Here is a 12,507-nt window from a genome sequence, read left to right as displayed (position 1 = left end):
TTCCCAAGTAGCTGGGACTAGAGGCACCTGCCACCACGCCTGGCTCGTTTTTGTATTTTCAGTAGAGACGGGGTTTCACCATGTTGGCCAGGCTGGTCTCGAACTCCTGACCTCAAGTGATGCGCCCACCTCAGCCTCCCAAAGTGCTGGGACTACAAGTGTGAGCCACCATGCCTGGCCCGCTGACACCTTTTGAAAAAGTCATCTTTTAGCATCATATTGCTGATTTCACAATGCTGTGAGTAAAAAGCATTAGGAAGAGTTCAGAACTCGGTCCTTTTTCTCATGTATCTAGACTGTCGGTTACTCCAGGGCAGGGGCCACCTCTCACCTGTTTTCACCCCAGCATTGAGAACAGAGTGGGCATTCAGTTTGTTGATTGCTATTGAGGTTGGCATCACTAAACCCCATTTCCAGGGGACCTCTGAGTTGACGTCACCCAACCCCATTGCCTCCCCTAGGCTTTCAGCACCTCTTCGCTGAGGCCTTCACTAGTACCCTTTATTTTTCCCGGAAGAGGTGAGGAAGGAGCAGTGTAGACATATTCGGCAGCCAGGGAGAACCAAAGAAAAGAATAAAATTAAGATTTTTACTTGTCCCTGCTCTAACCTCTGCTTACGTTCCAGCTTGACAGGATCCTAGGGACAAGCACAGCCGGGGCAAGTCACATATCCATATCTTTGGCACATTCTTGTTTGCTTATCTGTAACCTGGGCTTATGGTCATGTGTGTTGGTGTCCTCCATGGTCCCCAGAGCAAGATCAGATATATGAATGCAAGGGCCTTAGAAAATGTAAAATCATGTTTCTGCCAGGCAGACTTGCCCTGCTGGTCTGTAACAAGCATTGTAGGGAAGCAACGACCCAGTGTAGTTTTGCAGAACGTGAAGGGGCATCCCTGCGGGGAGCCAGGAAATGGGTGTCCTAGGGCCACTGCAAGCATGGCCAGTGCATGCTTAGTGTTTGTCACCTACACGCTTCAGGAGAAGACGTGAGGGTCTGTGCAATTAAATTACACTCTTAAGCTGAGATGGGTCGAGAGTAATTTTATGCATTGGAATGAACTTTAAGACCACTGCACTCCAGCCTGGGTGACAGAGCGCGAGACTCCGTCTCAAAAAAAAAAAAAAAAATAATAATAATAATAATAAAAGAACGTGTAGTTCAACCCATCCCACGTTCTAGGTGAGAAAACTGGGAATTAGACTAATTAGAGCATTTGTCCAAGTTCATGCAGTTATGAAATGAGAGAGCCAGGTTTCAAAGCCTTTTTCTGGCCTCAAGCCCGTTAGTTTTTCTAATGCACGGTGATGCCCTTCTCAAGCAAGTGTAGATGAGAGCTGATCAAGTAACAGAAACTGAGAACCAGCTCATGCTGGATGTTCTATGTTGATGCTATGTAGAATTACAATAGAAATATGTCCATGGATGGGTGGCTGGGTGGAGGATGGAGGAGAGATGGGTAACTTAGGCGCAGCTCTCAAAGAGAGGAAAGACATGAGATAGACAGACATGGACAGAGCAAACGTGGGCGGCCCCCGTGACAGCTGCGCAGGAGATCTGGCCAGCCAGGGCTCTAGAGTTCAGGAGAAAGGGGTCATTTTCAACAAGCTTAACAGGGGTGACATTTCAACAGGGCGCTGAGAGACAGATAGGAAGGCACAGGGAAGAGGACGCAGTAAGCTCCGGGGGTGAAGACAGTCCTGCCTTAGGAGGCCAATAATAGAGCAGTTGGGAGGGAGGTTTTTACTTTTTTTTTTTTTCTTCCCTTGGACTTTTCCATCCCCACCGCTTTCAAATTTTCTTTTCTTTTTTCTTTTTCTCCTTCTTTTTTTTTCAGTTAGACTGATCTTCCTAACACACTTGGAAAGATATGGGTGTATATAACGCTTTTCTAGAGACAATAAAACTCCAGATTAATTTTGTTTGTTTGTTTGTTTGTTTTTGAGAGATGGGATCTTGCTCATCTAGGCTGGAGTGCAGTGGAGCAATCATAGCTCACTGCAGCCTCGAACTCCTGGGCTCAAGTGATCCTCCCACCTCTGCCTCCCAAGTAGCTGGGACTATATACATGTGGCACCACGCCTGGCAATTTGTTTTTCATTTTTTTGTAGAGACAGGGTCACTCTCTGTTGCCCAGGCTGGAGTGTGGTGGCACGATCACAGCTCACTGCCTCAGCCTCCCAGGCTCAAGTAATTTCCTGTCTGGAGCTGGGACGACAGGCGTGCACCACTGCGCCCAGCTAATTTTTTAAGTTTATTTATTCACTCACTCATTCATTCATTTATAGTAGAGCTAGGGTCTCACTTTGTTGCCCAGGCTGGTTTCAAACTCCTGGCTTCACGCTGTCCTCCTGCCTGCGCCTCCCAAAGTGCTGGGATTACAGGCATGAGCTGCAGCACCCAGCCCCAAATTAATTCTCGATCTGTATATTTATTCACGTTTCTGTACGATAGGAATAGAAGAGACTGTGAAGTTAGAATGTGACCCACCTGGCACATGTTGTTGTTTATAATATTAATGGTTAAGAGCAGAAGCGTTCATTTTAAACACTACCCATTCAGGACATGATCTGCCAGTAAAACACCTCCGCACCTGAATATGTGTCAATACTTTGCAAACCTAATTTAATCCCCACCTATTTTGAATTTGTGATAATTCAGCTGGGCTGCCCTGAAGTTGTTTAATGTATGTAGAAAAGCAGATTAATGGTGTAAACAAGATTATTGGGAGAACACTTAAGAAAACAAGACTTTTCAAGTACTTTGGTAGCATTCATTTACATAAACACCCTACATGTTAATTACGATTGAGTATTATCTATTCATTAAAGCAAGCTTGCTGGGTCTCTACTTGGCAAAAGTGCTGCTCGTTTTGACAGATGCTTAAAAGTGATCGAAATTGCAGTTCTTTTTATATGTTCTGTCATTCCGAATTTGCACTCATTTTCTTACCTTCCGGTGAGAAATGTTTGTCTCTGCTTTTCGTTTTATTAGGCAGTGGAAGTTGGAACATTTGTGTTACAAATCCGGAGAGCTTATCACAGAAACAGGTTACATGGATCAGGTACATTTTCTTCTTGTTGGCAAAAATTTCTCAGGAACACCCCAGTAGTATGCCTGAACCTAACGCGTGGCCTCTTCTTTTTAACTTCGACAGATAATAGAGTATCTTTACCCTTGTTTGATTATTACACCTTTGGACTGCTTCTGGGAAGGGGCGAAATTACAGTCTGGGACAGCGTACCTCCTGTAAGTGTGTGATCGCACTTTCTGATGTCTGTGACTTCTCTAGGACTCAGTGTTTCTGATGTTGCTTATCATTGCTTGTTCCATTTCGGTTTTGAACAAGAAATAAAAACATTGAAATTCCATGTGCATTTTTTGAGTGAATAGTCGGGGGAGAGGGGATTTCAGCAGAATGTTTTTTCTCTTTTCAAAAAACAGTTCTGTAGGCGTCATTAAATTTCATTCACTTTTACCAACCTATTTATATGCAAATAAAATGCAAATTATTGCAGAGTACGTGTGATTTTTTAACTCTTTAAAATGTTCGTAGTTTTGAAGACTAGGCATTTAGACACTTATTTCTTAAGGAGATACTTTATTAGTGGGTACACATCAGAACGAAATATTTTAAGTCTGAGATCTTCCTGTGAAGTAAAATGCTAACCTTTCTTCAGATCACACTAATGGCATTTAAGGGGAAAATCCAGTATCTCTGAAGGCCACGGTAGGGAACACTTCACCGTTTAGCAGTTGGATATTATATATACCGCATCATTTAGAGAATAATTGTTAATCAGCATAGACATTTTCAGTTAATTATGCAAGAGTGAGAGCTTGGGTTATTGTTTCTGTCCTGGCTTGCACGTATCTGCAAAAGCAATTTGCAGTGGCCATCCCCTGACCTTCAGTGTACAGTTTTAGATGGGAAATAAGGGGTTTTGTGTTTTCTGGTTGGGAGATTCCGAATAATGACTTCAGCCTGGTTAAGCAGCTACAGTGTGGTTTGAACCACATAACAGGCAGCCAAAAGCCTTTCTGGTCTGTCAACAGCACAAATTCAAAAGTGAGTGTGGGGGGAAGTGGCTGTGATGGTGGTGATGGCAGAGGCCGCAGGGGGCTTGCCCACTCCATTGCCAGGCTGTCAGAGAGCGCTCATAAGTATGGAATTGTTAAAGGTAGCAGAGATCAAATATTTTGATTGATGACATTTACAAAGCATTTATTAGGCTGCCAAGTGCTAATTTGACATTGTGACGCCCTCTTTTAAAAACAAAATTAATTTTGGATCTGTCTTTTGGCTGATTTTGTCTGTAGATATTAAATATACAATATCAGCAGTTAAAGATTGTTCAATGCCCTCATTAATTTATGAGTCCTCTCTCTGCTTAGCATCTTCAGTCATGAATTATTTTCCTGACCTAAGTTTGCATGCAGATATGCTGGAAAGGAGCATTTGTTTTGATGCCAGAGTCCCAAAATTGCAGCATTGCCAGGAGCCTCCTACAAGGCGGATGCAGTGGGTGCAGCCGTGTGACTTTACGATGGCTTTAGAAGGCTCTTTTCATGGTCTTGTCTGCTGATTTCTTTCGCAGAGGTAAACCTCCTTTGCGATGGACAAACTTCGACCCTTTGGAATTCCTAGAAGAGTTAAAGAAAATAAACTATCAAGTGGACAGCTGGGAGGAAATGCTGAATAAGGCTGAGGTTGGTCATGGTTACATGGACCGCCCCTGCCTCAATCCGGCCGATCCAGACTGCCCAGCCACAGCCCCCAACAAAAATTCAACCAAAGTGAGTGTCAGCAGTGAGCGTGCTCAGAAGGGGTGGAGAGCAAAACACTTTTTTGTGTCCATTCATCGTTCACTTTATTATTTTCATTTTTAACATTTCATTCTCCACGATCGTCTTTGTCTACGGAACTAAGTTTGTTTATAGAGCTAAATTTTGCTGTAAGATTTGCCATACGCCTCTCATTAGCCCAGCTATTAATGTTCTCTCTGAGACACACAAGCCCTTAATGCACTGGATTTTAACAAGGCATGTGACCTGCCTACTAATTCCCGTAATTATGTGGCTGTCTTTTTATTTTAGCCTCTTGATATGGCCCTTGTTTTGAATGGTGGATGTCATGGCTTATCCCGAAAGTATATGCACTGGCAGGAGGAGTTGATTGTGGGTGGCACAGTCAAGAACAGCACTGGAAAACTCGTCAGGTAAGCCAGCTCCCGAAGACAATCTATGCCCTCTCGTCTTCCTTTCTTCAAAAGCCACTTCCCTCCTGACATCAGCAAGTGTATTTGTGTTAATACTTAAACCGTTATCCTCGCTAGCTGGGTGGCGTCCTAGAATATTAAGAAATACTAGCAGACTGCAACAGCTTGAAAAAGCACCTTGTGGGGAATTTTTCAAGAATGGATTTGTAGTTTTCATCAAGACCGTAGTTCCTGACCGTAGGATTTCAGGAGATCGGCCCATTATGTAGAGAAGGGGGGCAGGTGTAAAGTAGGCCGGGAGACACTGGTCAGAGAGAGTTCATGGTGCAAGCTGCACAGTGTCAGACTGTTAAAGGAAAAGACGAAGAGCCAGCGGCTCAATAAGAATTATCCTTTGTGCACTTGTGGACTCTGGTCAGTCAGGTGTCTGGCGTTTCGTGTAAGATTCCTCCCCTGGGAACGCCGTCGTCTGGGATTTCTGCACAGCGAGTATGCTTCGCTGAGCCCGGTGTATCTGCTCAAGCTATCTGCTCCTCTCCCCTTCCTGTTTCATGGAATGGAAACTGTGAAAGGAAATTGCCTATTAATTTAATTTTGGGGTCTATCTGTAGAAGGTTTGTAAGGTTACACCTTTAATATGGTACATCAATCTATTAAATAAAATAACCATCCTGGTTCCATTTTAATGGAAACATGTGCTCACGGAGAAGGAAGAGAATTGCAGCCAGTGAGTTGGGGGAGCTGGCTGGGGATTTGAGGCAGTGGAAATGGCTTCCTGGGCATACTGATGATGTGCCTTCCCTTGGACTGTGCCACAGCGCCCACGCCCTGCAGACCATGTTCCAGTTAATGACTCCCAAGCAAATGTACGAGCACTTCAAGGGGTACGAGTATGTCTCACACATCAACTGGAATGAGGACAAGGCGGCAGCCATCCTGGAGGCCTGGCAGAGGACGTATGTGGAGGTAAACCCACCTTCGAATCGGCCTGCAGACTCGCTGGTTACGCAATTCTTCATTTTCACCATTATTTAAAACATTTCTTTCCATTCACTTTATTTTCAAAATGTTGCAATTCCGGGAACTTGATGGCATGAAAACTTTTTTCCTCTTCTTTAATATTGAAAATCCTAGGATGATATCGAAGAGACTAGTTCTAATTGGGGTGCCCTCAGACATGTTTAGTAACCGGTTGTGAACTACAGAACTAAAGCACCTAACAGTGTTTAAAAAAACACTTGGTTAGCAAAGGTGTCTGGAAAACATTAGCAAGGCATAGAATCTGTTCACAGCTGCAGGCCCCTTGGCCAGGTCATGTGACAGGAGCTGGCCTTTGTTTCCCAAGCAGTGACCTCTGCCAGGCTGCATGTGACCTTTTAAAAGTGGCCAGCAAATGAACAGGGGGAGGAGGGCCGTACGAATGGGTTGTTTTGGATTAGGGGGGAGCTGATGGGACCGCAAGTCAATTGTGAAGTTACAGAGAAGAGACGAGCAGTCTCAGCCCTGCAGTAAGTACAGCACTCGGAGTGTACTCCAGCAACACAGACCCTCAGCAGCACCCACTGCCGCTGATTAGCCATGGCCCTTGTCCTAAAACAGGGTTCTTTAATGTTAGCCCAAGTTCAGCTTCCCTCCCTGCCCTGGAATCACGTAGAGCTTTTTAAAAAATGCATCAGAATAAAAGAAGGGCTGGGCTGTGTCACCTGAGGTCTGTGCTGTCGAGGCTTGTGAAGCGTTCATTGCATTTGGGCATTTCACCTTCTGTTGTGACCACAGGTGGTTCATCAGAGTGTCGCACAGAACTCCACTCAAAAGGTGCTTTCCTTCACCACCACGACCCTGGACGACATCCTGAAATCCTTCTCTGACGTCAGTGTCATCCGCGTGGCCAGCGGCTACTTACTCATGGTAATGCTCAGTGCCATGCTCGGGGGGGCTGGAGTTTGGTTTGGTTGTTTTAGTCTTTACTTTTCCATGACCGCTCCTGCTTCTTAACTGCTCTTAACATCCACGTGCATCCGGGACAGAGAGCGTGGCGTCACAGTGGTCTAAAAGTGGTCGTGTAAAGCGTTTTTCCCATTTGCCGTTGGCCTACCTTGACTCCTATCATTTTATGTGACGTTCTTGATGTCAAGTTTTGTTGTTGTTGGATTTCATAAGTTCTGCCTTTTGATTTGGGGTGATGGGTGGGGGGAAACATTAGAATCCCGACACATTCTAATGTTCGGCTTTTGTTCTGTGCCCCATTGTTCTGCTTGCAGCTCGCCTATGCCTGTCTAACCATGCTGCGCTGGGACTGCTCCAAGTCCCAGGGTGCCGTGGGGCTGGCTGGCGTCCTGCTGGTTGCACTGTCAGTGGCTGCAGGACTGGGCCTGTGCTCATTGATCGGAATTTCCTTTAACGCTGCAACAACTCAGGTACTAAAGGAGCCATTCATCCGCTGTCCGTTGACAAACGCCCCGGTCCCCCAGGCTCGGCCCAGCCAGCCTTCTGTGTGTCCTTCTCACCAGAAGGGTCTTGCAGCCTTTTCCACTAGGATGCTACTGGCCTCAGGGAGATGCTGTCTCTTGATGCTGTCCGCCCTGAGGGCAGTGGGTGGGAAGTCTGTTGGGCTTACTGGTTAGTAGAGACACTTCGCGGATAGGAATGTATGTCATTGACCAGGGTTGTGGCTCTCCAACTCTGATGGGCATTGGCATGGCTTGCAGGGCTTGTGAAAGCTCAGATTGCCAGGCCCCACCCCTGGGGTTTCTCGGTAAGTCTGGGGCTGGGGCTGAGAACGTGTACTTCCGGGCAGTTCCCAGTGATGCTGGTCCATGGACCACACTCTGCGAATCGTTGCTTAAATGAGTTAGATTCCTTCTCATGTACTAGCCTTAAAAAATGATAGTACACAGACCTTCGAAGTAGAAACGTGCAAGCTCTTCTGTGAGCTAAACTGCTGGGCTTTGGGATGTCGGGTGAATTCTTCACCATGAGGTCATGAAGCTCTGCTTTGGGAGCTGTCAGGCGCTGGTGGCAGTGTCCTAACTAGCTTTAGAATCCTCTGAATTGGATCTCACGTGTCTAATGCCAGCATCCTCTGTTTTTGTGGTAGGTTTTGCCATTTCTTGCTCTTGGTGTTGGTGTGGATGACGTTTTTCTTCTGGCCCACGCCTTCAGTGAAACCGGACAGAATAAAAGAATCCCTTTTGAGGTAACGCGAAAGCAAAAGACGAGAGCTTTGGGGACATAGCAGCTTCCCCTATTTCTGTTTGTCCTTTAATTTTCCTCAGTCTGGCCCAGGAAAGATTTCAGTCCCATGTCAGATGATGTGCCACTGGCTGCCAGGCAATGAAATCGGCTGGAAGACCCTCCAGACATGTATTTGCTATGAGACGTCCCAAGAGCTGCATTTGGGGTGCCTTTGGGAATACGGGTGTTTATTTTAGTGTGACACTTTACCCCTAGCTGCCATACCTTTCCAGAGCCTGCTTTTGCTTCTCTGGAGATGTCTGTCACTTAGCCATCACCTCGCTCCACTCCCTTTTAAAATTATACTTAAGCGTTAAGTCATTATCTTGCAGCTTTCTGCTCTGGATGGTAATAACCATGAGGAATTCATGACTCTGTAGATAGTACTGAATAATGCTGGTGTTAGGGGGCAAGGCAGGTGGCTCTTTCTCTTCCCCTAATGCCAGCATGATAAGCTACAGTTGTGTTACTCTGCCACGTATCTGCTCACACAGTCTGTGCTCCAAGGGGACCCTGTCCAGTGCAGCTCTCAGTGCTGTGGTTTCTTATTCCCAGGACAGGACCGGGGAGTGCCTGAAGCGCACAGGAGCCAGCGTGGCCCTCACGTCCATCAGCAACGTCACAGCCTTCTTCATGGCCGCGTTAATCCCGATTCCCGCTCTGCGGGCGTTCTCCCTCCAGGTGAGCTTCTGGTGATGAAGGCTACGGTGATCCTGAGCGGGGCACTGACTTCCAGCATCCCATGTCTGCGGTCTCTGCTAAGGCACTTCAGTTACTTATGAAGTGAAATAGAAATGCCTGTGTTTGAGGCTCTGTTTAACTGGGTGGATGCTTCTTTAAGCTTATAACCCTGACACTCCCTCCAAAAAACTCAGCACTTCTGGAGTTTTTCTTTCCTATCACTGTGAAGCCCAGATGCCTGTTGCCTTATAGAGTGGCCCTGTCCTTTATACGTGGCTTTTGGGGCTACTCTGTGTTGCCCTCTGGGGTCACCAGTGCTGCAGCCAGCTTCTGGGCCGTGCCCTGCTTTCAAACACCACTCCCAGTACCTGTGCTTACCGCCTCTCCCGCTGCCCACCTCATCCCAAACAGGCCACCTTTTCTTTTGCTTTTGCCAAAGCAGCCCCAACTCAAGACAGTATTAAGCTGAGGTCGCACGTCAGAGTGCACTGCAGGACCACGGACTGGCCAGGCTGCCGTGGAGAATTTCCTGCAGGGTGCTCCTCGGCGGGCCCTCGCTTTCCACCTCCCTTTCCTAAGTTGGCCTCCACAGTCTCTCCTGTCCCCTCTTCTCTTTCCTTTTGGTCCCCTGCTCCCCTCTCAGGCTGCCCAAGCAGATTCAGAGTCCCTCGCACTTCCCATGCGGAGCACGTGGGCCCCTCAGGACTTGTCCTCTCCTTCCAGACCAGGCTGTCACCTCCAGAGGCCGTCAGGATATTTTCTAATCAGAGACTCGGCTTCTGTGAATTGGAAGCACGGACAGTTCCCTGGGATGGGGATAGAGCTGTAGTCCTGTGCCTGGAGTAAATTACTGACATTGCCCTTGAGCTACTTGAAACGCATAGGAATCCTAAAATGAGTTACTGCGGCTGATAGAGCAGAGCCGTCACCAGTTTGTGCCATGGTCTTCTGGAGCCCAAAGTGGCCTGGAGTTTTGATGTCCCAAGATGTTATTGGGGTTTTGTGAATTAATTTCAAATTTTAAAACCTCGATTGTTTCCCCTTTCTTCTCTGTGAAGATATGATATATAATTCTCAAGCTGGCCAGGTTTTTAAAGGAAACGACATCTGTGTCACTTTTTAGCCTGCTGTTACGATGCCCAGTGGACTCACACAGCTTTACGCTACTCACCAAGAGCTCTTGCAGATGCGAGCAGGAAGAGAAATTGACCAGTCATGCATCTGGTTTCTGTTTATATTTTGTCAATATGTTTAGCTCTTTCCTACTCTTTTACATTTGTCTTATACGATGAACCAATCAATCACGTATTTGAATGTCATTTCGCTAGATACCAAGAGGCCTGGGCAACTACTGATCCTACTGGGTTTGGGAATCGAGGCATCCTTAGTCTTTAGTGTGAGGCACAGTTGGATAAAAGATTCTATGCCAATGGCCATAACCACCAGCCCCGAAAGAAACACAAAAAGAAAAGAAAACAGGGTTTATTTGTATTATAAATCTACATAGAAGTAAAAATAGTGAATCAATGAATAATGTTCAGATCTGATGCTCGAACCAAAGCACAGGACAAGGAAACTCTGATTGCTCAGTGGCATGAAAGGTGAGCCAGACTCGCAGCGCAGCTGAGGTTGTAGAATGCCTTTGTGCGCAGGCATGCATCTGCTCAGCACCCTGTGGTACCCCAGTCTCATTTCATGTGCAGCAGGTGCTGGTATTGAGAAACTGTTCTAGAGTCTTTCAGTCGTGGGACCCTGTCTCCCCATTCTCTCTCCTCTCCCCTTCTTTTCTGCTTGCCTTTTTGCTCACTGTCTTTCTGTACCTGCTCACACTCCTTCTTTTCTTCTTTTCTCTCTCATTCTCTCCTCTGCTCTCTCAGTACATACTGATGGCTCATCGAGGCCGACTGTCCTTTAACGACACCCTATGGTATGGTGGTCTGAAACGCTACATGAGGTTTCCTTAGGAGGAGTAGCCTTGTAGAAAATCCAGTGCGTTAAGTTCTCCCAAGGTAAGCACCTTACAGAGACGAAAATGAGTACTGTTGGTTTTGTGTTTCTCTTTCAAACCACCGCAGTATCACTGTAGAAAATTGCAACTATAGTTTCCAAGAGTCCTCATCTTATTAAAGAATGCCTCCCCGTGACACTCGTTCATTCTCTGTCAAAAAAAAAAAAAAGATTGCTGGGCACGGTGACTCATACCTGTAATCCCAGCACTTTGAGAGGCCAAGGCAGGCGGATCACCTGAGGTCGGAGTTCAAGACCTCCCTGACCAACATGGAGAAACCCCGTCTCTACTGAAAATAAAAAATTAGCTGGGCATGGTGGTGCATGCCTGTAATCCCAGCTACTTGGAAGGCTGAGGCAGGAGAATTGCTTGAATCCAGGAGGCGGAGGTTGCCGTGAGCCAAGATCGTGCCACTGCACTCCAGCCTGGGTGACAGAGCAAGACTCCGTCTCAAAGAAAAAAAAAAAAAAAGAAAGAAAGAAAATGCAAGGAAGAGAGCGAGCTTGCAGTGGTATTTGCAGTGGCCATCAGAAGATTTTCCCTGGTTCTGTTTTAAATGTATTGACCCTCAAATTTAGCCATTATGTAGCTTCTCTTTCTGTTGGTGAACAGTATCAGGTTTGACTCTGGGTGTTCAGTTGTGTTTATATTTGCAAGATGCCACAAATTAAACTTCAAAAGGGAGTGACTCAAGGTGGTTCTGTCCAATAGTAAACCTGCGTTACCTTCAGAATTTTCCATATAAAACTCCAATTTTGTAGACTGACCAAATAATTAGACATTTTTTTCCACAAAGAAACTGTCTTAAACCTCATCAGCCTTTATCTATCTGCCTAAATGCCACCTCTACACCAGGAATCACTGGCACCAGCTGTAATTCTTTGTAATTAACTAGGGCTTGCTGGTAGCCCAGTAGTGTTTATTCTTCAATGAAAACTCGCAGAACAGAACCCCTTGTTGTTCTATCTGGTCTAGGAGAGTTCGACTGGAACCTTCTCTGCATGTGTCCCAGCCTTAGCTGCTTTGAGGGGATGGGCCATTTCCTATGAGCACAATAACTAGAATTGATTCACAGTTACAATATCACCCCCATCATCTTCTCTGGTTTACTTACACTCTCTTGCCCTTGCGACAACCCTTTTCGCTTTCTGAGCAGCCCTTGCTGGTTATTTTACTATTTTGGTGTCCATCTGGGAACCTGGCGTTGAGAAAATACTCCCCCATACATGTAGTAGGTTATGAGAAAGTCAGTTAGATGGGACGCCACTTGGCGTTCTTCTCTCATCTCTTAACTTCCGTCACGGACACAGAGCAAGGTGTCCAGCAGCAGGCTTCTCTGACCGATGAGGCCTGGTAGCCGAGA

The 12,507-nt window shown here is 46.3% G+C and overlaps 1 protein-coding gene across 5 annotated transcripts in view; it reads left to right on the top strand.

Annotated features, from left to right (window-relative positions):
- PTCH1 (patched 1) overlaps positions 1–12,507 on the top strand; it is a 74,342-nt gene that overhangs the window by 31,648 nt on the left and 30,187 nt on the right. For all 5 annotated transcript variants that reach the window (XR_002517711.2, XM_021927735.2, XM_031653995.1 and 2 more), the window contains exons 4-12: positions 2,997–3,066; positions 3,160–3,251; positions 4,601–4,799; positions 5,100–5,221; positions 6,040–6,187; positions 6,998–7,129; positions 7,483–7,638; positions 8,319–8,417; positions 9,011–9,136. Coding sequence is in view for 4 of the 5 variants with exons in the window: in XM_021927735.2 (XP_021783427.2) it covers positions 2,997–3,066; positions 3,160–3,251; positions 4,601–4,799; positions 5,100–5,221; positions 6,040–6,187; positions 6,998–7,129; positions 7,483–7,638; positions 8,319–8,417; positions 9,011–9,136 (1,144 nt within the window). In the remaining variant the exon portion in view is untranslated. The remainder of the gene's footprint in view (positions 1–2,996; positions 3,067–3,159; positions 3,252–4,600; positions 4,800–5,099; positions 5,222–6,039; positions 6,188–6,997; positions 7,130–7,482; positions 7,639–8,318; positions 8,418–9,010; positions 9,137–12,507) is intronic.

This window comes from Papio anubis, chromosome 13 (assembly GCF_008728515.1).
Source record: "Papio anubis isolate 15944 chromosome 13, Panubis1.0, whole genome shotgun sequence".
In the NCBI taxonomy this organism is placed as follows: Eukaryota; Metazoa; Chordata; class Mammalia; order Primates; family Cercopithecidae; genus Papio; species Papio anubis.
The sequence above is the reverse complement of the archived record's forward strand: the minus strand, read 5'-3'. Positions and strand labels throughout refer to the sequence as shown.